This window comes from Miscanthus floridulus, chromosome 16 (assembly GCF_019320115.1).
Source record: "Miscanthus floridulus cultivar M001 chromosome 16, ASM1932011v1, whole genome shotgun sequence".
Lineage (NCBI taxonomy): Eukaryota > Viridiplantae > Streptophyta > Magnoliopsida > Poales > Poaceae > Miscanthus > Miscanthus floridulus.
Genome location: NC_089595.1, coordinates 107,225,332 through 107,246,644, shown reverse-complemented (window position 1 = coordinate 107,246,644; position 21,313 = coordinate 107,225,332). Strand labels below are relative to the sequence as shown.

General features: G+C 47.1%; 1 protein-coding gene across 5 annotated transcripts in view; it reads right to left on the bottom strand.

The window, feature by feature from the left end:
• The window catches only part of LOC136513376 (DNA-directed RNA polymerase I subunit 1), a 30,524-nt gene that overhangs the window by 3,258 nt on the left and 5,953 nt on the right, over window positions 1-21,313 (bottom strand). For all 5 annotated transcript variants that reach the window (XM_066507382.1, XM_066507381.1, XM_066507383.1 and 2 more), the window contains 15 exons: window positions 17,254-17,481; window positions 16,988-17,167; window positions 16,756-16,915; window positions 11,824-12,011; window positions 6,721-6,984; window positions 6,069-6,157; window positions 5,834-5,981; window positions 5,253-5,465; window positions 4,571-5,152; window positions 3,153-3,294; window positions 2,848-3,056; window positions 2,541-2,743; window positions 888-1,086; window positions 506-774; window positions 129-269 (listed from right to left, as the gene is read on the bottom strand). In XM_066507382.1, the coding sequence (XP_066363479.1) occupies window positions 129-269; window positions 506-774; window positions 888-1,086; window positions 2,541-2,743; window positions 2,848-3,056; window positions 3,153-3,294; window positions 4,571-5,152; window positions 5,253-5,465; window positions 5,834-5,981; window positions 6,069-6,157; window positions 6,721-6,984; window positions 11,824-12,011; window positions 16,756-16,915; window positions 16,988-17,167; window positions 17,254-17,481 (3,215 nt within the window). The remainder of the gene's footprint in view (window positions 1-128; window positions 270-505; window positions 775-887; window positions 1,087-2,540; window positions 2,744-2,847; window positions 3,057-3,152; window positions 3,295-4,570; window positions 5,153-5,252; window positions 5,466-5,833; window positions 5,982-6,068; window positions 6,158-6,720; window positions 6,985-11,823; window positions 12,012-16,755; window positions 16,916-16,987; window positions 17,168-17,253; window positions 17,482-21,313) is intronic.

Here is a 21,313-nt window from a genome sequence, read left to right as displayed (position 1 = left end):
CCCATATCTCACAGATTTGGTGCACGTGGAAGTTATGAATGCGTGAGCTTTGATAGAGTAATAAAAATACAGCAGAAACAAAACTCAGGTTGTTCATTATCCTAAAAGTAATCACAATTAAAACTCACATAGAAATATGTTCAAGCAAAGGACACTTCATAACAGGCGTCCTAATATTAGCTGATGCAGTCATCAGTATTTCTTTCAACCGAGGTATACCAAGAGTTACATTCAAGTCACCCCTTCCAGCAAGATGAAAAGTGTTGAGCCTGCAATGCATAGTAAAACAATATTTGAGTTGTTATATCTAAGTTCTGAAATATAACATAGATAAACAGTAGTACAACACAAGCAAAAAGAAAGGAAAAAAACCTTAGTTAGCACATAAACACAACTGCATCTTTTATCAGATATATATAAGTTCAACCACAGAAGGTCTAGCATAAAATGGAGAAATGAATGTGGGAATCTCAAAAACTATATATAAATGAAGAGAACCTCTTACGTCATCTGCGTAGAAGGTTCTCCTATTGACTGAGCAGCAACCACACCAACAGCCTCACCAGGGTCTACAAGACTAGATAGGAACTTGACTTTCAGTAACTCCTTTAATTCCTCTGCCTCAATGTTGTAACGACAGCGTTGAAATTCCTTTGAACGCTTAAGAAACTCTTCCGCTTTATCATTCAATTTAACTGGCAGTTCATCAATGTATTCATTATATGTGGGCTTCATACTGTGGCCACCGAGCTTGGCAAGGACAGCTTTTCTGTTCTGTAATTTGGATCAAATATAGCACACCATTAGGAAGCCTACCAAACAAGCAATAGGGAGATACTTCAAATTCAAGGTGGTTCTAAACTATAGTTGAGTATTGAATTCCTTACATCAGCAAGTTCTTTGAACTCGTTGAGAAAGCTAGTTTTCAGAACATCAACTGCATCTTCTCCATATTGGAACTGTACAATTGATCCATCGACATCCCGAACTGTGTGATCATAGGAGACTTTCAACGATTCCAAACATTTTATAAGACAACGCTGAAGGTATCCACTACGGGATGTTTTGACTGCTGTGTCAACCAACCTACAAAGAACTCACAATTTTAATATCGTAAATATAAAGAATATACATTGCAGAAACATTCAGAATTTCACATATAATGTTCTAATGACTAATGAGTATCAAACATATCAATTTTAGAATATATGACAATCATTTTCTCTTCAGAAAGATGTAGCAAACCAATTCATATCCAGACAGTTTAGGCTGTGAAGATGCATGAACATTGGATACCCATGTAATTCAAAACTTGAAATGCCTGTTTTCAAACAGTGACCTACTATGCAGCACAGATACGGATACGCGGATACGTCATTTTTCTAAAAACTCCGATATGCCGATACTCCCTCCGTCCCAAAATAGATTACGCTTTTGACTTTTTGATAACATGTTTGATCATTTGTCTTATTCAATTTTTTGTGCAAATAATAAAATAAATAAGTCATTATTAAAGTATCTCTAATGATAAAATAAGTCATAACAAAATAAACAATATTTACAAAATTTTTTTGAATAAGACTAACAGTCAAACAAAATGTCTAAAAGTAAAAAACATCATGTATTTTGGGACAGGGTGTACGATTTATGTTTTTTTTTAAAAATAATAAGACATGTTAAAATTAGTAGAAGCCGACCAGGAATTCAAGATGCATGGACGCTCTGTGTAGCCACATCTACAATTATTTAACTGCTTCTATCTAGACTAATGGCTTCGTACAACAGAAGTACAGACACAGCTCTCCGTCTCCAACACTCAACTGGTCACCCCGCCGACACCACTAAAAAACTCAGCACAGCTCCACCGCTCAGTCTGTATCCTTTGCTTCCCCAGTTCTCACCCCTCCACAGGGGAAGACAGAAATCAAATCAGGCAACAAGAACTGAACAGAGGTTGCTGTTGAAGAAGAAATGAAGCAACGAGTGACTAGATCAGGAGGGGAAGAAAGAAATTAAGAAGGGGAGAACACCGGAAGTCACCACTGAATCACCATTGGGCAGGCTGCGCCATCAGCGCTCGAGAATACTTGCAGGAAGCCGCACGTCAGGCGGCGGCACTCGTGCCGCTGTGCATCCGGGCAGGAGTTGCCGTGCCTCATGCTTGCTGCATCGTCAGCACTCACGCATGTGAGCCGGCAGAGGCCCATCAGGCGGCAGCGCTCATGCAGCCGGGCGTCTGTGGCGGATACGTATCATCATTCGTCAAATCGCGTGGATACGTATCAGACCAAGTATCGTGTTTCTTTTGCATTTATTTTTTCGCCGATACTTCACGGATACATATCTGTCGCGTATCCCAACCTCACGTATCCATGCAGTGTAGGTGACCTATGGTGCCCTATACGACCTCGAGATGCTAGATCTTATGATGTAATTAACCTGTTAAATCTATTTTAATCAGATTAACCTAATGTGAGGATAGTGCAGATGCAAATGTATGGTTATTATGTATCAGAAAGAAGAGTTGAGAAGCAAATTACCCCTCTCTGCCTGCCATACAGTGAAAGTAATACTCTTGAGGGCGCAGACCAGTTAAAAATCGATCACTGATGAAACCACCAGCTCTTGAAGAAATATCCCACGGCGGAAAGCACGGTAAAGTCTTCCCAGAAACCATCCGTGGAACACGCTTTCCTTCTAACTCTTGCTGGCCTAGCAATGATGATATTTGATTCATGTTAACCTACCAAGACATATAAAACGGTACCATATTAGCCTTGGTCTGCTTTCAGGTAAATTAATAATAAACTATTTTAAGTTCTGACTGAAGGAAACAAAAAACCTTACCGGGCCACCTTTGGCTCCAGTTGTAGTCATAAGAGAGAGACAATTTCCAGGAAAGGGCTTTTGTAGACCATCAGGAAATAATTTTTTATTGACTTCGGTTGTTATTGCACTGAGAGCATTTTTCATAAGATTGTCCAAGGTAGCCGTGTCCGATTCACCATTACTTCTTACAGCCTTCTCCACCTCCATATGCAATTTTACCAGATCACCTTAATAACAAATAAACAATCAATATGAAGCTATAGAGTGTATAGGGAAAGGCCAAAAAAAAAGTATTTTATTTTATGCTATAATGTTCCACAAACCTTTAAGATCCTCTCCAGCTCCAGTAAATTTCAGGTGGACTTCTTCGCTACACTTTTCGCTTCCACTAAGAATGTCACTTCTCAGTTTATCCGCCTTTTGCAATAGTAGCAGGTCATCTATCCCACAAGTAAACCCATGCGACTGAAAGAAATTACATCGTTTTACTTCATCAATTATGATATCACAAACCAATAATAAATTTGTACTAGAAAGACTAACAGAATCATCTGTCAAAGGCTCAAAAATGTCCAACACAAAACCGCTTAGGAAAAGGATGACACAAATAGGATATTATACAACATTTTGGTCAGCTTGACTGATATGGAGCTAACAGCAGAAATGCATTCGAACTTAAAAAAAATCGCAAGATCACCCTCTAGAGATTTCAGGAATGCTGGTCACAACTTATAAGGTTGAGATTATTCTCCTACAAGATCCAACAGAGATATGGCATCAAATTTCAATAGATCTGGTAAAAGTAGAATCTGAAGGACTTTCTAATTGCATCTGATGATACTGTGATTAAAATACCTTTCTAGTTACATCTTAAATATCATATTCAGAATGACTCCTAGTAGGTAACTAGGTACCAGTAGATCAAAACGATGTTTTAGAACAGGCCAGGATGGGAGCAGACATACACAGCCTAAGCCTTACTACACATGTGCAGGAGCTGGTGTTACATGATATGTCAAAAAAAATGAGAGATGGAAGGCTAAGCAAAATCAGGGCACTGTGTTACTCAAAACACTAGTACACACTAATTGGTCAACACAAAATTAAGTAATTTGAGGTTAGTGTCAGATAAGTAAATTGTCATATGTACCAGAGTGCACACAGATACTGTATTGCAAAAGCTCAACTTTTATGAGCTGCAATATGACTGCTGTAATGGTTCAACGAGTGTAGTTTAACACAAACTCATCCAGCCTGATAGTGTGTTTGTCCAGTCAAAACTACTCTGAACCACTCATCCAACCCTCTTTTCTTCCCCTTTCTTCATGGCCCCCATGGACCATCTAGAAGTGTATGATGTGATACTAGATATACATGTTTTGCACAAAACACATTAAATGCAACATTGACACGGCAATTTGGATATCTTGGTAGTGTCTGCTACAGGCTAGTCTTGTTATTTAAAAAAGCAAAATAATGATAAATGATCACATCAAATGTCCTGTGGCCATTGGCCAAACATACTAGGCACAAAAGTAATGATAAATGTGCCTTAGTTTCACAAAGACATTCAATAAGCCGGGACGTCTAGAAAGGTATATAGTTTACTGCTAATGAGTTTCCACACTACAAATGTTTTAGTTGGGTTGGACAATTAGGCTACACTCACAATTAAAACTACAGATGTTACTGGTGAATCACCCACGATTAAAAAAAGAGGTAGCGTTATTTGTAAGTTTACCTGCAAGAAAAGTGTAAATAAGCGGCTGAATGTCGAGAGCAGTATCCCAGCTGTATCCGCACCATAGAGTTCATGAACTGTATGAACTATCCCATACTTCCCAAACTGGGCCTTATCTACTATGCCCTTTATGAGCTCATTATCATGAATATATAAGACCAGTTCAGAACGATCATCTTGCTTTTGCTTCTGTTTTAGTTTCTGTATTCTCTTTTGCTTTTCTTTTTCTTTTTTAACTGAAGGATCTTCTTTTTCTTTTTGAGTGGAAGGATCTTTTTCTTTTTGAGCAGAAGGATCTTCTTGTGTTTCTTCTTGAGCAGAAGGATCTTCTTGTTTTTCTTTTTGAGCAGAACGATCTTCTTTTCGAGCCGAAGAATCTTCTTTTTCTTTTTGAGTGGAAGGATCTTCTTTTTCTTTTTGAGCAGGAGGATATTCTTTTCCTTTTTGAGCAGGAGGACCTTCTTTTTCTTTTTGAGCAGAAGGATCTTGTTCTTTTAGATATTCTTTTGGTATTTTTCCCTTCTGCTCCACAGTAAATGGAGGACGACCTTTTGTTAAATGATTCAAGATTGTTGTTATAACCTGTAAACAAAAAAGTTACATAGACGTTCTTAAGCCACTCCCAAGAACAACTCAACATCAACAGGAGAGAATTATTTGTCAGAACTCAGAAACATCTAACCTGTTTTCCTGTCCATAAGGGCTTTGGCTTCCAAATAGCAGGATGGACAAGTTCGAGTGTACCATAATCCTCAATAGCAGACACCTTTTTACCAGGGTGACGAGCGCCACGATTTGAGGATGGCACACAAGACCCAAAGACAAGCTGACTATATTCTTCACGGCTTAGAAATGTGTCTGGTTTTGTCAGTAGTACAGCACCAACAATGTGGTCCTATAAATGAAAATAAAACTAGTTTAACAAAAAATGATAACAGTTGCAACGTCAAGAGACAATATAGTTTTTAAAGAATGTGCTTTGCGAGTGTTTCATTAAGAGGGGTTAGAAACAACCAAGTTTACAAAATGAGCAGAGAAAAAACAACAAGCTATGAACTAGCTAGAAACAAGGCACTACAGGAAAAATATGATTGCAAGGTCTAACAGGAAGAGTTAGTTTACTAATGAGGATAGATGCATTTGACATTAAACCGCGCACACTATACCAGTGCATATGGGTATAGTATGAGCATATTAAACATGTCTTCCATATATCAGTGCACAAAATAATCAAGGTACAACAATTGTCTGTGCATACTATACCTGTATGAGACCTCTGACAGCATCCCCACTCCTAGGACCAATGTATTGCTTGTTTGCATCAACAATATTCATGGCCTCAGCACGGGATATTTCATCTTGTGGAAAGTGCACATTCATCTCATCTCCGTCAAAATCAGCATTGTAGGTGCTAAAAAGAGATAGCAGTCAATTGTTTGCTCGTGTGATGTAGGCAAAGGGACAGCACAGCATGGAATAAAAGATGATATCCAAGTACCTGCAATTGGCATAGTGCATTCGTAACGTCTTTTCTCCAGGTAACACACGAACAAAATGAGCCATCATGCTGGGCTTGTGAAGAGTAGGCTTTGAATCACAACCAAGAAAAATGAGACATTAGAGAAATTCAAGATCCATAAACTGGAACAGCTATATGATGGATTCATGGTTGATGGCGAAAAAGAGTAATAGCCCTATCGCCCACAACAGCCACTGTGCCGTACAGAATCGTAAGCAGTATGGTTAGGGGCAGAATGGTGAGTGATTGCAAAATCAAGCCCTGAATTGTATCAAAAGTGTGCTTTGAAACTTTTGGGGAAGCAGGCAGGAACTTGCCTGAGCTCAGATATGCATTCAAATTGCATTTCATCTGACCTAATTATTTAATGTCATCTCATGCCTATTGCGGAATCACAACAAAGCATTATGAACTGCTTTTAGCAAATTTTGCCCCCGATAACCATCCATCCTTTTCCTTAACAATACTAAGAATGTACGGGTATTTGGATGCCTGAATTGTGTATAAAAAACAAAACAGCAATCGATCACAAACCAAAACCACTTTGCTAAAATGGTGTCTCAATGGGACTGGAGGGAGAAAATCAGATATTACTAATCAAGAATATGGAACTGCGAGAGTATAGACACACCTGCCTATTGACAAGTACAATGTCACCATCTTGAAGATGCCGATATACAACCTTGCTTTCAAATTCACAATTAGGATCTCTCCCTGGCTGACAAATCGATCCTCTGGATGCAGGTAGCATCTTAGCAATGGAACGGCGTTTGGCAGGGACTGCCTGTAACTTATACATGCTATTGTTGTCCCTGTAATGTGTTGCACCTGGATGGATATCAGCACCATTCCTTATAGCTTCTTGGAGTTTTTTGGTATTCCAGGGTGTTACTTTCTGTGGAGAAAAAGATAAAGAATGTCAAAAATTATGGAAAATCCTACAAATCAACAGTTCAAAGATAAAAGGTGCTTGGAAAGAGCAGCGAAAATTTATTCATTCATTAGGAGAAGAATATTTGAACGGAGAAAGGAAATTATTCTGATATAAAGCTGTTTCAGCATTTGTTTTTATTAGCTGTAAAATCTTGAAGAAAAGTCTAGGACTAATAAATCACAACACAAGCTATCAAAACCACAATGAAAGATCAAGTTCACCACGTATATCAGTACAAGTACACCTGCTGATGAAGTTGTTACAGTTGCATCACTCGCATAAAGGAACAGCTAGTCTAAGCACAACAATAGACATGCTGTGTTCAGGGGAGATGCAGGTATTTGGTGATCGAAGTCATGCATATTACGATAGACTACTATGAGTATCTTGGTGTTAACTTCAAGCATCTCCATGAATGGAGTGCCAAGAATTGAAGATGGTCAGGTCAAAGACCCACCGGAGAATGACTGAAGAGGCCCTGTTGATCCAAATGATTTTCAACAGCCAGGTGGAAATGGAATTTATTACCATGTGATGTCTTCTGTATTTTTTACTTTTGTGGTCTGGTTGTTCTGGTTCTGGTTGTAACAGGATGTCTAGTCAGTCTTTCCTTTTCCCAACAGGTACAAAATTCTGAATTAGGTTTGTCCCTTAACTCTGGGGCTGTTTGTATTGTGGGAATGCGACAGGATACAGACAATGCCATATCTCAACCCTCCATCATTCAACTACAATCTTACCAACAACTCATATGTATTCCTTATCTTACCCTTTAATGTTTTGCCCCACAACCACCATCAGCACACTGCTGGGAAAGTGGGAATACAGTAGGACAGTACCGTTTGGCACTATGCTGCACTGCACATCATGATCTGGTCATATACTACTTAAGTAAAGAAGCATCCAGGCCCCTAGTAGGTTGTTTGCTAATGGTACCATTGGAAATATGATGAACACTCCCAGAAACTGAAAGCATTGTTAGAAAACTAGCAAGAAATTCGGGTGCGTGAAAATTGCTCAAGACAAAGGTAGAATGAAGGCTAAGGATGCTTTCACAACATTATACCAATGTTTTCAAGACGTCCGATTAATCGCGACTAATCATCCTGGACGGTTGGAGCTACTCGACCAGGGCCTCCGACTCGGCCAGGCCGTCCAGGAAATTGGACGTCCGATTAGTCGTCGTCCAGTCGCGATTAATCGTCCGTCCAGGCTGTGTGGGCGTCCAGCCAGAGAGTGGGCTGCATCTCAGAGTTGGGCCTTGGGTGGATGAGAATTCTGAGGAGGTGCCTTGGGCTGTTGTGGATGAAGTTATTGGTGCATCTGAGAATCTAAGGAGTCGTAACTTGCATAGGGCTGCTGCTACCCGTGCTGCAGCCAATGTCCAGAAGATTTATACTAGGAACAAGAAGCATCCTAGGAGGATGAAGACACCCGTGGAGATGGAGGAGGCTTTCGTGTAGATGCTGATTTACTTGAGTAGTTCTTATCATTGGCCATTTTGCCTATTTGTGTACTGGACTTGATGTATGCACTATGCAGTATGCACTATGGCAGTGGCAGTGTGCCACTATGTACTATGCAGTTCTGGACTGGTTTAAATTATGTGCTTTACTGTGTTAATTTGCTTTGTTGATCACTTCATTGCCTTTCACCTAATTGCCTTTGTTAATGTGCTTTATTTTTCTATAATTTCAGTTTGGCAGCAGCAGCCAACAAGACAAGAAAGGGCTCTGCAGCAGCCAGGTAAGTGGCCAGCTGACCTATCTATCTAGAGCAGCAGAGCCTAGAACATGTAGTATACTAGTGTGTGTGTGTGTATATGTATACATATATATATATGGTATATATTTTATACTGTATATATAACTATATAATATATATATGGTATATATCAGTCCCCATATGTAGGGGACGACCGGGACGACCAGGGGACTCGTCCAGGGTCGATTAATCGTCCTGGACGACGACTAATCGTCCTGGACGGTCCTCAGGCGTCCAGGCTCGACCAGCCGTCCTGAAAACATTGCATTATACCTGTTCAAAAGTTGGGATCACTGTCCGGAAAGTTATGCGTTTTGCACTAGAGAATGATTTACTAATACTTCCAATTTGTTTGAGTGTCTCAGCCTCAAACTAGCATGCATTTCACTTGAGGGGCTAGAAACCTTACAGACTTTGCATCCATAGAGAAAGATCATGCACTTTGACATTGACTAAACACTTTCCAGCTAATGCCCGACAGCTAACGTGCCACCTGGATGGTATACTCTGAACAATCAGATGTTCAAGATCAGTTGTATCCAGACTCCAGACTGCCAGGTAGCATGTCCAGTCTATCAGGTACCGGTGTTCATCAGGTGCTTAAAAATTCTGAAGGTCCAGACTGGCTGATTACGTGGGTAACGGCTGTCCCAACCAGAAACTATTGGGTAGTTTCCATACTTGTCATGTCATGTAGACACTACAAATATAGAAACTATCCCATTTCTTTTCTATCCTATCCTCTCCGTATCCCCACTTCTCCCTTTCTTGGTTCTTGTGCCAACCTGGTTGCATGAGAATCCAGACGAAAATTTGGACCGCAAGATAAAAAATATTTGTGTTTCTTGTTAGTTGGGATTTTTTTCCTTGTGTATATAATCAAGAGGTATATGCATCGTAGGCCCTTGAAACTTGTCTCGTGGTGCCACTTAGGTCTACAAATCTCTCTAATCGTACTTCTGGCACCCTAATGTTGTTTAAGTATGCCACTTAGGTCCATAACTCATCGGATCAAGGTTTTTGCCGACGTGGCGGGGACGGAGCGCACGTGAGCCGCGCGTGAGCCTGGTTTGGGCGGCCACACGAACCAGGGGCTTGAACAGTGGCACCTCGGGCGGCGGCGTGGCCTTGGTCAGGACCTGCAGCACCTGCGGCATGATGGGCCGATCACCCGGGTTGGGACTGCTGCACGCCAGCGCGAGCAGCAGCAGGCGTCCGGCCTCGTCGTGGTCGAACTCGTCGGCACCGAGGCTCTGGTCCACGGCGCCGAGCAGCGCACCGCGGCCGTGCATCTGCCACACCCAGTCCGACAACAGCGGGCACCGAGGGTCGCCGGCGCGGAGCACAAGCTGCCCCGTGACCACCTCCAGCACGAGCACACCGAACGCTGAACACGTCCGTCTCCCGCGACGCCCTGTGGCCGACGGAGTACTCGGGCGCGATGAAGCCGCACGTGCCGGCGACGTGCAGGTCGGTGAAGGCCTCGCGGTCGTCGTCGAGCACTCGGGCCAGGCCGAAGTCGCCCTGCCGCGCGCGGAAGGACGCGTCCAGCAGCACGTTGCTGGCCTTGCTCGTCGTCCTCCACCAGCTCGAAACTCCTCTAGCCCCTCGCCGATGGACACCACTGGCGCATCCTCTAGCGCCGACGCGCGGGAGACAATGCCACTTCCCCCCTGCTCCAACCGGCAGCCCCGCTCACCGCTTGCCGCGCACTCGCCCACGGCCACCCGGCCTCGCTGCTGTGTGCTCGCCCGCAGACGCCGCCTCACGCTTGCCCGAGGCCACCATCGCCGCGCTCGCCCGAGGTCGTCGCCGCCACGCGCTCGCTCGAGGCCGCCGCCGCCACGCGCTCGCTCGAGGCCGCCGCCGCCGCGCTCGCGTACGTGCGGTCCAACACGGAGACGACCGAGACCGAGTTGTACAGGTTCTGGTACGCGGCGAGGGAGCGCCACCTGAGGCTGCACAAGCTCGGCGTCTAGATCAGGTTCCTCAGCACTGAGCTCTTCGGCGGCCTCTATGATCCGAGCCGGAACATGAGCAGGGTCTGCACCATGCACGCCAACAGCTGCATCGGGCTGTGACGCAAGTTCATGGCACTGCCACGCGAGGAGAAACATTCGGTTTTCTAGACCGTGTCGTAGTCGCGCGCTCACCCGTGGCCACCACCGCAGTTGTGCGCTCGCCCACCGCCGGCGCCGAGGCTGAAGCCGCCGCAACCGCCGCGCGTGCTTGCCTAAGGACGCAACCGACGCGCGCGTGGTGGCGCTGGCCGCGCCGGCCCCTTCATCGTCCGCGCGCAGCGCACGGGAAGCGGGAGAAGAGCTCCCAGCCATGGACGAGCTCGAGCGCGAGGTAGATCTTCAAGCAGGTGAGCTCCAGCCACGGACGGACAAGCTCCAAGCCACCATCTTCGAGCAGGTGAGCTACAGCCACGGATGGATGAGTTCCCAGCCACCACGGACGAACGAACGTACGAGCTCCACGGACAGACAAACGGACGAGCTCCACGGACGGCCGGCTCGAGAACGGCAGGATGCGGGTGCGGCGGCCGGCACGGGAGGAGCCAGTGGCGTAGCGAGAGGGTGAGTGGACTTATCGTGGTCGCTAGCGCAAGCCAGGCTCCACGAAAACAGCCCTCCCTCACGTTCCCAGCAAGCCCCGGTTTGTGTGGCCGCCCAAACCAGGCTCACGCGCGGTTCACGTGCGCTCTGTCCCCGCCACGTCGGTAAAAACCTTGATCCGATGAGTTATGGACCTAAGTGGCATACTTAAACAACATTAGGGTGCCAGAAGTACGATTAGAGAGTTTGTGGACCTAAGTGGCACCACGAGACAAGTTCAAGGGCCTACGATGCATATACCTCTATAATCAATATCACGGATATTAATAGATTAGATTAAGATAGTATGAAGGGGTCAAGGCATGTCATGGTTAAAAAGGGATCGGAGGGGCCAAGGCAAGTCAGAACACAAACATAAACAAAGCTGTTCCAAAATGAATCATACAGGATGATGGACAATGCATAAAGCACATACCTCAGGATATGTCAACCGTGTCGCAAAAACAGGAGGAATGCCAATTTCATTAACAGCCAAGTACGGATCTGGAGATATAACAGATCGGCATGCATAATTAACCCTCTTCCCCATCATCTTCTGTCGAAGAATTCCTTCTTTCTTTTCCAATAGTTGTCGTATACCATGAGCATTCTTCTCGCTTCTTACTGTTATTGTCAACATAAACATTTAGCCATCAACCTTTATAGTGGGGGTAGATAAAATGAGTAAAGAACCCAAGGTAATGAGCAAAGATGAGTAGAGATGAATCAGATGATAGTATAAACCTAAACCTTCCCAAGATCAGCATACTAAACAAACACAAATTTATGTTCAAAAGCAGCTCGCAAATTAATATTTCGAACCAGCACACAAAGACAATTACTAGAGGTGATATTATACTAGACCTAACCATTCCCAAGAACAACTGCATATTAAATGAACAGAAATTTATTTTCAAAGCAGCTCACAAACAAACTAACAGCACACAGAGACAAATGAGTAGAGGCAAAATATTATACCTAACCTAACCCTTCCCAAGAAGGCAAGAACAACTGCATCTTAAATGAATGCAAACTTATTTTCAAGCAGCTATCAAATTGACATTTTAAATCAATAGTGCACCAATAAGCATCAAAATAAGCTCAGGGCTGAGATGGTCCATTGGCAAATAATACCAAGAACCATCCACTACCAACCACAATCGAAAAGAAAAGAGAGAGTTGCATCACTAGTCCCAGAAGTTGCATGGTTGTCTCACCCCTACCCCTCAACTTGTAAATTACTCCATACCAGAATACAGGGCACAACTGCTCTCAACGCAGAAATCAATGAAGCAATTGATTCTTGCTCGCCCGACATCTGCCCAGCACAAAGCTCGACGCGTAACTAAGCCCACACTCCTACTTTTTTTTTCGCACGCGCAAATAACGAATTCCGTATGTGCTCTCCGCCCGGCCCCCACACGCTTGCTGATCAGCTTTCTCCGCATAGAGCCATGCATATTCACCAATGATCACCAATTCAACCACACTGCCATGGCCAGTTGGCCACCATCACAGAAAGCTCTCAAACGGCCTAGCTCCACCTCCGTCTGCAGCTGATGTAGACCGTGATCACAGAGCACTTCTGCACGGCTAACCTCTACATATGCTACCGCAAGCAGACGGTGATGACATGGAGGGCTCGAGCACGACCGAGCTCCACCTGCACCTGCGGCCACATGTGTTGGGCGCTTGCGACCAGCCCAAGCCGCCTCCACCGGTATTTGTCATCGCAATCGCCTGCTACCAATGGGGGAGAATACAAGTGGTGGTGCAGTACTACTTGGAAGAGAAAGAGAGTCTGCAGAGGTAACACTCTAACTGGCAGCCAAGGAGTTGCAGCGCTATGCATGAAATAAGTGCATGCATAGACGTGAACAGGAACAGAGAGGTGCCACCCTGTATTCTGGGACCTGGAAAAAACATTCAGCCATGCCCTCTATTCTGAGATGCAGCGAGTACTTTTTAAGACCACTAATGTTTGAACTTGTTTGCCGTACTAGACCAAATCACCATTAGCTTAACTGATGGATGGTGCGAATGTGGCATCAAACATGGGCTATTATACTGCTACACTATTTTCATTTTCTTCTCCATTGATTAATGTAACTAACATGGTTATGAAGATTATGCCATCAAAGATCCGTCAACAAAATAGTTTGTTTTCATATATATTGTCACTATTTACGGTGAGAGTTGCCAACACTCTAGTAGTGTAGCAGTAAGCTCCCCAGTTGAGGGACACACCAGCCCATCGTGGTGGCAACAAAACAATTCCCCTTGCTGGCAGACCAAAAAAATAGTGGCAGAGTGCCAGCCTGTGGCGCTTGTGGTTCGTTTGGGCCCTTCTACCAGGGGTAGTCGCAGTGGTCGCCAACCTAGAAACTCGTGGTCCTATAGGGTGAAGCCAAGGTTCAGGGGTTTTTCTTGGCCAATGTGGTTGAAATGCGTATGTTGCGTTGGATTTGCAGGTCATATAAGAAGGGATAGAGTTCGGAACGATGATATACGTGATAGATTAGGGGTAGCACCAATTGAAGAAAAAGCTTGTCCAACACCAGTTGAGATGGTTTGGACATCTCCAACGGAGACCTCCAGAGGCACCGGTGCGTAGTGGAATCCTAAGGCAGGATAGTAACGTGAAGAGAGGCAGAGGAAGACCGAAGTTGACTTGGGTAGAGGCAATAAAAGGAGACTTAAAATGATGGAATATACCCAAAGACTTAGCCTTAGATAGGAGTGCTTGGAAAACAACTATTCACGTGCCTGAACCTTGATTGCTTCTGCTGGGTTTCAACTCTAGCCTACCCCCAACTTGTTTGGGACTTAAAGGTTTGTTGTTGTTGTTATAATGTGGTTGAGGCTTCTTAATCACATGATGCCTCGGGGAGGCTGTTCCATAGGGTCGAGCTTTTTATTTTTACAGTGAGACTTGATTGGACTAGTGTTACAGACATGCATGCCACCATGTCCAAAATAATTTTGTCGTGTTGACTCACATCAAACACAGTGTAACATGTATCAGACACGATGGAGCCACGCCAATAGCAAACAAGTTCCTTTGGAAGACAGCGATGACCACCGAATACAGAGGATGGGAATATGGAGAAGGGCCGACGGGCTGCCAGCCTGCCAAGGTTGAAGACAATGAGGATGGCAGGTCTGCAGCCTTATCCTTCACAGTCCATTGGGTTAGCAACATCTGATCCCTAGGCAATCGAAGAGCACCAGGAGGGATGAGAAGGGCAGGGGCGACCAATTTTGGGAGTCCCACAACAACAAAAAAGCCTTTAAGTCCCAAACAAGTTGGAGTAGGCTAGAGTTGAAACCCAGCAGAAGCAATCAAGGTTCAGGCACGTGAATAGCTGTCTTCCCAGCACTCCTATCTAAGGCTAAGTCTTTGGGTATATTCCATCCTTTCAAGTCTCCTTTTATTGCCTCTACCCAAGTCAACTTCGCTCTTCCTCTGCCTCTCGTCACGTTACTATCCTGGCTTAGGATTCCACTACGCACCGGTGCCTCTGGAGGATCTCCATTGGACATGTCCAAACCATCTCAACCGGTGTTGGACAAGCTTTTCTTCAATTGGTGTACCCCTAATCTATCACGTATACCATCGTTCCGAACTCGATCCCTTTATGTATGACCGCAAATCCAACGCAACATATGCATTTCCGCGACACTTATCTGTTGAACATGTCGTCTTTTCATAGGCCAACATTCTGCACCATACAACATAGCAGGTCTAATCACCATCCTATAAAACTTGTCTTTTAGCTTCTGTGGTACCCTTTTGTCACATAGGACACCAGATGCTTGCCGCCACTTCATCCACCCTGCTTTGATTCTATGGACTAACATCTTCATCAATATGCCCAGTCTCTCTGTAGCATTGATCCTAAATATCGAAAGGTATCCTTCCTAGGCACTACTTGACCTTCCAAACTAATATCTTCCTCCTCCCGAGTAGTAGTGCCGAAGTCACATCTCATATACTCAGTTTTAGTTCTACTAAGTCTAAAACCTTTGGACTCCAAAGTCTCCCGTCATAACTCCAGTTTCTGATTCACTCCTGTCCGGCTTTCATCAACTAGCACTACATCGTCCGCGAAAAGCATACACCAAGGGATGTCTCCTTGTATGTCCCTTGTGACCTCGTCCATCACTAAGGCAAACAAATAAGGGCTCAAAGCTGACCCTTGATGTAGTCCTATCCTAATCGGGAAGTCATCCGTGTCTCCATCACTTGTTCGAACTCTAGTCACAACATTGTTGTACATGTCCTTAATGAGCCCGACGTACTTCGTTGGGACTTTATGTTTGTCCAAAGCCCACCACATAACATTCATTGGTATTTTATCATAAGCCTTCACCAAGTCAATAAAAACATGTGTAGATCCTTCTTCTTCTCCCTATACCGCTCCATAACTTGTCTTATTAAGAAAATGACTTCCATGGTTGACCTTCCGGGCATGAAACCAAATTGGTTCATAGAGACCCGCGTTATTGCTCTCAAGCGATGCTCGATAACTCTCCCCCATAGCTTCATAGTATGGCTCATCAACTTAATTCCCCGGTAATTAGTACAATTTTGGGAGTCCCAGATGCAAGGAAATGGCCATCTTACGGTTCCAGCAGATCTGCAATGGGAGCAAGAGACACACCAAGGGGAATGAAAGGCGGCAGCAGCTGCTAGCTGCATGCCTGTGTACAGGGAAACTGGTAAGTTATGTTTTGTTGGGCCAAGTGGTGCAATTTTTTTCCTCAAACATGAAGGAGAGCTGTTTATCATTGTATTAAAGAAGAATGGGATAAGAGCCCTGATATACCACACACACACACACAGGTACCAAACACACACAGGTACAAAAGGCAGCGTAATAGCATCTCTCTATCTTTATCCCTATCCTTTTTAAGCACGTGATGCATTTGCTTATGGATTTGGCACATACAGATTACACTCTGTTTGGATCCATGTTGCTAATAGCGCAACTGAAAATTAGCAAGCCTGGAACCAAACATGCCACTTACTAACAGGTGTGCTAGCTACTAGCAAAAATTAGCAAGGTAGATGTTGCTAGCATGTGCCAATTTTAGCAGGATATAAACAGGGCCTAGTTAAAGATGACAACAATAAATGATTGCACACATTGTGTAATATGGATGTATTCCTTTTCTAGTTAAAAATAGTATAAATAAATATATAATAGACAAATCCAAAGATCCTATTTATAGTTGCGAATGGGACGCCCACACCCAAGTCAGACACCAACATCTGCACTCATGTCCCAGTAAGGCGGTAACACAGGATTGGATCAGGAAGTGAAAGGCACCAGTCCAAATCATTATGAAAAGAATACATCCTTACCAAGGCCTCTGCTACTATCATATAACACATTTACATTCCGTTGTAGATCCATCCATCTTCGAAGAACATCCATATGGTTAGAACATGCATTGTTATGGTGTAGCGCAAGATTGGCTTCTTGCACTTTACTTAGCAGAACACTTTGAGGATGTTCCATAATCTACAACAGCAAAAAACTAAAGCGGTCAGCTTTAGAACATAATTCAGTCGGTTAGATGACTGAGATACTTACTCCAAGACTAGAGCTAGTTGATGGGCGGAATCTATTTGGTGCCACAAGGAGACTATTCAAGAAAAACATTTCATAGCCCCTTCTCTTTTCTGGTTCACTTAACGTATTCTTCTGGAAGTCACAAAGTAACATGCAGAACCTAGCTTCATTTTTCCACAAGTCCTTGAGAATAGATTCAACCTGAAGAAATTGAGTAATAAAATGCTTAGCGATCTGCTTCCAAAGCTTGCATTTCCCTTTTAAACTCAAGAAGCCACAAAACATACCTCTGTAGGCAATAGATGCTTCTTTCCTGATGATGCTACCATCTCTTTAATTGTATCATCAGAAAGGCGTCTAACTTCATTGATTGATCCTTTGGACACCATTCCAGGTGAAGTTGGCTCTTTGTCAAGACCAGAAACCCCCGTTTCCCCTGAGTTGTGAGCATCACCATCTCCCTTGAGTTTAAAACCAGCCATTGCATTTGCTCTTACAGCAGAAGCGCTTGTGTCCTACAAATCAGAAGATGCAATCACATGCAATGAAGAATTAAGATGCAGCAAATGCTTTCCCATCAAGAATTTGAATTGACAATACAAGATGAAGATTAAAGTTAACCGTACCCAACACAAAGTAGATATATTTTTCCTTCTCGAACACGCAACACAAAATAGATATAGCTAATAAAGTCATTTCTCCATGTATATTGTCTAGAAGTTTTAGGGGGGGTTCATGTGAGTACTTGCAACAGTTACGGTGATGGATAAGTCTCTGTGTGGGGCTGCAGCTAGGACTAGCATCTTGGACTAGCATCTAGGACACTAGAATCTTGGACTAGCATCTAGGACAGCATCTTGGACTAGAATCTACGACACTAGCATCTTGGACTAGCATCTAGGATAGCATCTTAGCATCTAGGACTAGCATCTTGACATATGCTTAACATCTTGGCATATGCTTGGCTGGCTAGCAGCCTATAAATATGTATCCCCAACCCCTCATGTTGGCATGGCATTTTGTGTGAGAAATAAACCAGTGAGAGTAAGAATTCTGCTACTACCAAAAGTAAGAATTCAGCGACTAACAACTGGTATCGGAGTCGTACTATCCTGTAGCCTGAGCATCTCCTGCTCATCTCCTTTCCCAGCCGCGCAACAGCCCCAGCTGGGAGCAACAGCAGCTCCGGCCGCTCCTGCTCACTCCTCTCCCTCTGCGCATGAAGCAGCCCTCTCCCCACGCAGCAGCCCCCCAGTAGCGCGTCATGTCCGCAGGGCAGTCTCAGCGCTCGGTCGCCTCGAGCACGCGGCGTCGGCAGGAGGCCGAACTTGCCGCGGCAGAGGAACGCGAGCGAGCGGGGGCAGAGACCGCTGCGGCGGCGGCAAGGGCGTCGAGGCTGGCAGCGGCGGAGCTGGCAGCAGCCAGAGCGGAGGCGGAAGCAGCTGCGGCGGCAGATGCAGCGCGTGCGGCGGCAGCAGAGGTTGAGGCTCTGCGCGGCAGCATCAACAGCTCCGTTTCTGCCGACGACGGCGCCGACGCGGACCTCGAGCTGCTGGGGAGGGAGGCAGCGCGAGCGCGGGCGGCGCAGTGGGCAGCCGCGCACGCCCACGAGCGTGGCGGCAGCCCAGACTGGAGCGGACGCGCCCACGGCGCTCCTGGAGGAGGCGCGCACGTCGGTGGCGCTCCTGGAAGAGGCGCGCACGGCGGTGGCGCTCCTGGAGGAGGCGCGCACAGCAACGGTGGCGGACGGGTCGATGGAGAGCGCAGCCTTCACAGGCAACGTGGCTCTCTCTCCCCGGATCAGTAGCGTGGTTACCACGGGCTCCAGGTTGTTGTCAGGGACGTCAGCCCCGGCGGTGGGTGGCCTACCCTCACTAAGACCAACTACGTCGAGTGGGCTGCGGTGATGAGGGTAAAGCTCCAGGTGCGGCACATGTGGGAGGCAGTCCGGTACGGCGACGTCGACTACGACCAGGATCGACGGGCGCTGGATGCCCTCATCGCTGTTGTCCCGTCCGAGATGCAGTTCTCGCTTACCAACAAGCGGACTACCAAGGAGGCTTGGGACGTCATCGCTGCGGCACGCATCGGCAGCGACTGCACCCGCAAGTCCACACTGCAGACACTTCGCAAGGAGTGGGAGAACCTAGCCTTCAAGCCAGGTGAGGACGTTGATGACTTTGCTCTCCGTCTCAACACTCTGTTGCAGAAGATGGTGCAGTTCGGCGATGACACCTACGGCGAGGAGAGAGCTGTCGAAAAGCTCTTCCGCTGCGTCCCCGAGAAGTACAAGCAGATGGCTCGCTCGATTGAGTCCCTGCTGGATCTCTCCATGATGTCGATCGAGGAGGCGATAGGTCGCCTCAAGGTCGTCGACAGCAATGAGCCACAGTCTCTCTCGGGGCCCATCACCACTGGCGGGAAGCTCCTTCTCACTCGGGAGCAGTGGGCCGCCTGCCAAGGTGACCGGAAGAAAGGGGAGCCTTCTTCCGCGACAGGCGGCCGCAAGCGTGGCAAGCCGCGCAAGGCGCACAGAGACGCCCAGGCCGGGGCGCGAGGACGTGCCGAGGATGATGCCCGCGGAGGCGCCCAGGGCGGCGCCGCCGGCAAGCACAAGCCGGCACGAGACGACACCTGCCGCAACTGCGGCCAGCTTGGCCATTGGGCAAAGGATTGTCAACAGCCACGACGCGGCCAGGCCCACGTCGCATATGCGGAGGAGGAGGAGCCGACTCTGTTCATGGCACATGCAAGCATCGAGCTACCTCCAGCGGAACCGGCCACAGCGGCTCTCCTCCACCTTGACGAGCCAAAAGCACACGCCCTCCTCGGCGACGCCTCCGGCAACGACAAGACTGACGGGTGGTGCCTCGACACCGGCGCCACCCATCACATGACCGGTCGACGGGAGTTCTTCACCGAGCTTGACTCTAGCGTCCGAGGCTCCATCAAGTTTGGGGATGCCTCCGGCATGGAGATCAAGGGCGTCGGTTTCGTCATCTTCACCGCCGTGTCTGGTGAGCAAAGGCTGCTCACCGGAGTCTACTACATCCCCGCGTTGAGGAACTCCATCATTAGCTTAGGACAGCTGGATGAGAACGGTTCGCGCGTGGTGGTTGAGGATGGAGTCATGAGGATTTGCGATCGCCGTCGCCGCCTTCTCGCCAAGGTATCCAGAAGCGCAAATCGACTCTACGTCCTTAACGTGCAGGTGGCACAACCCCTCTGTCTCGCTGCTCGTCGGGATGACGAGGCGTGGCAGTGGCACGAGCGCTTCGGGCACCTTCACTTCGAGGCCCTGAAGCGGCTCAGTGCCACGGAGATGGTGCGAGGCCTGCCGTGCCTCGACCATGTGGAGCAGCTCTGTGACGTCTGCGTGTTGACGAAGCAGAGGCGACTCCCCTTTCCCCAGCGGGCGAGCTTTCGAGCCAAGGAGAGGCTCGAGCTTGTGCACGGGGACTTGTGTGGCCCGGTGACACCGGCCACACCGGGAGGACGACACTACTTCCTGCTGCTCGTCAACGACCTCTCTCGCTACATGTGGGTGATGGTCCTCGGCAGCAAAGGAGAGGCTGCGGACGCCATCAGGCGCTCGCGGGCTGCTGCGGAGGCGGAGTGCGGCCGCAAGCTGCGAGTGCTGCGCACCGACAACGGCGGCTAAATTTGCGTCGTACTGCGCTGATGAGGGGATTCAGCGCCACTACTCCGCGCCGTACAGCCCGCAGCAGAACGGCGTCGTCGAGCAGCGCAACCAGACGGTTGTGGGGATGGCTTGGGCCCTTCTCAAGCAGAGGGGGATGCCGACTGTCTTCTGGGGAGAGGTGGTGGTGTCGGCCGTCTACCTCCTCAACCGCTCGCCTACCAAGGCGCTCGACGACAGGACGCCGTACGAGGCTTGGCATGGGCGCAAGCCGACGGTCTCCCACTTGCGGGTCTTCGGCTGCCTTGCGTTCGCCAAGGAGCTTGGCCACATCAGCAAGCTCGACGACAGGAGCACTCCGGGAGTGTTCACCGGCTACGCGGAGGGCTCAAAGGCCTACCGCATCCTCGATCCGAAGACACAGCGTGTGCGCACGGCGCGCGACGTTGTATTCGACGAAGGGCGAGGATGGGCGTGGGACAAGGCGGTGGACGACGGCTCGGCTCCGACGTACGATGACTTCACTGTCGAGTACGTCCACTTCGAGGGAGCTGGGGGAGTAGGCAGCTCTTCTTCAACGAGCGCGTCTACCCCAGTCCCCGAGCCTCCACCGACCGCGGCGCCTGCTACTCCGACAGCACCACGCTCTCTAGCTAGGACCTCGGCTGCGATGAGTTCTTCGCCGGCTCCACCACAGCCGGCACCAC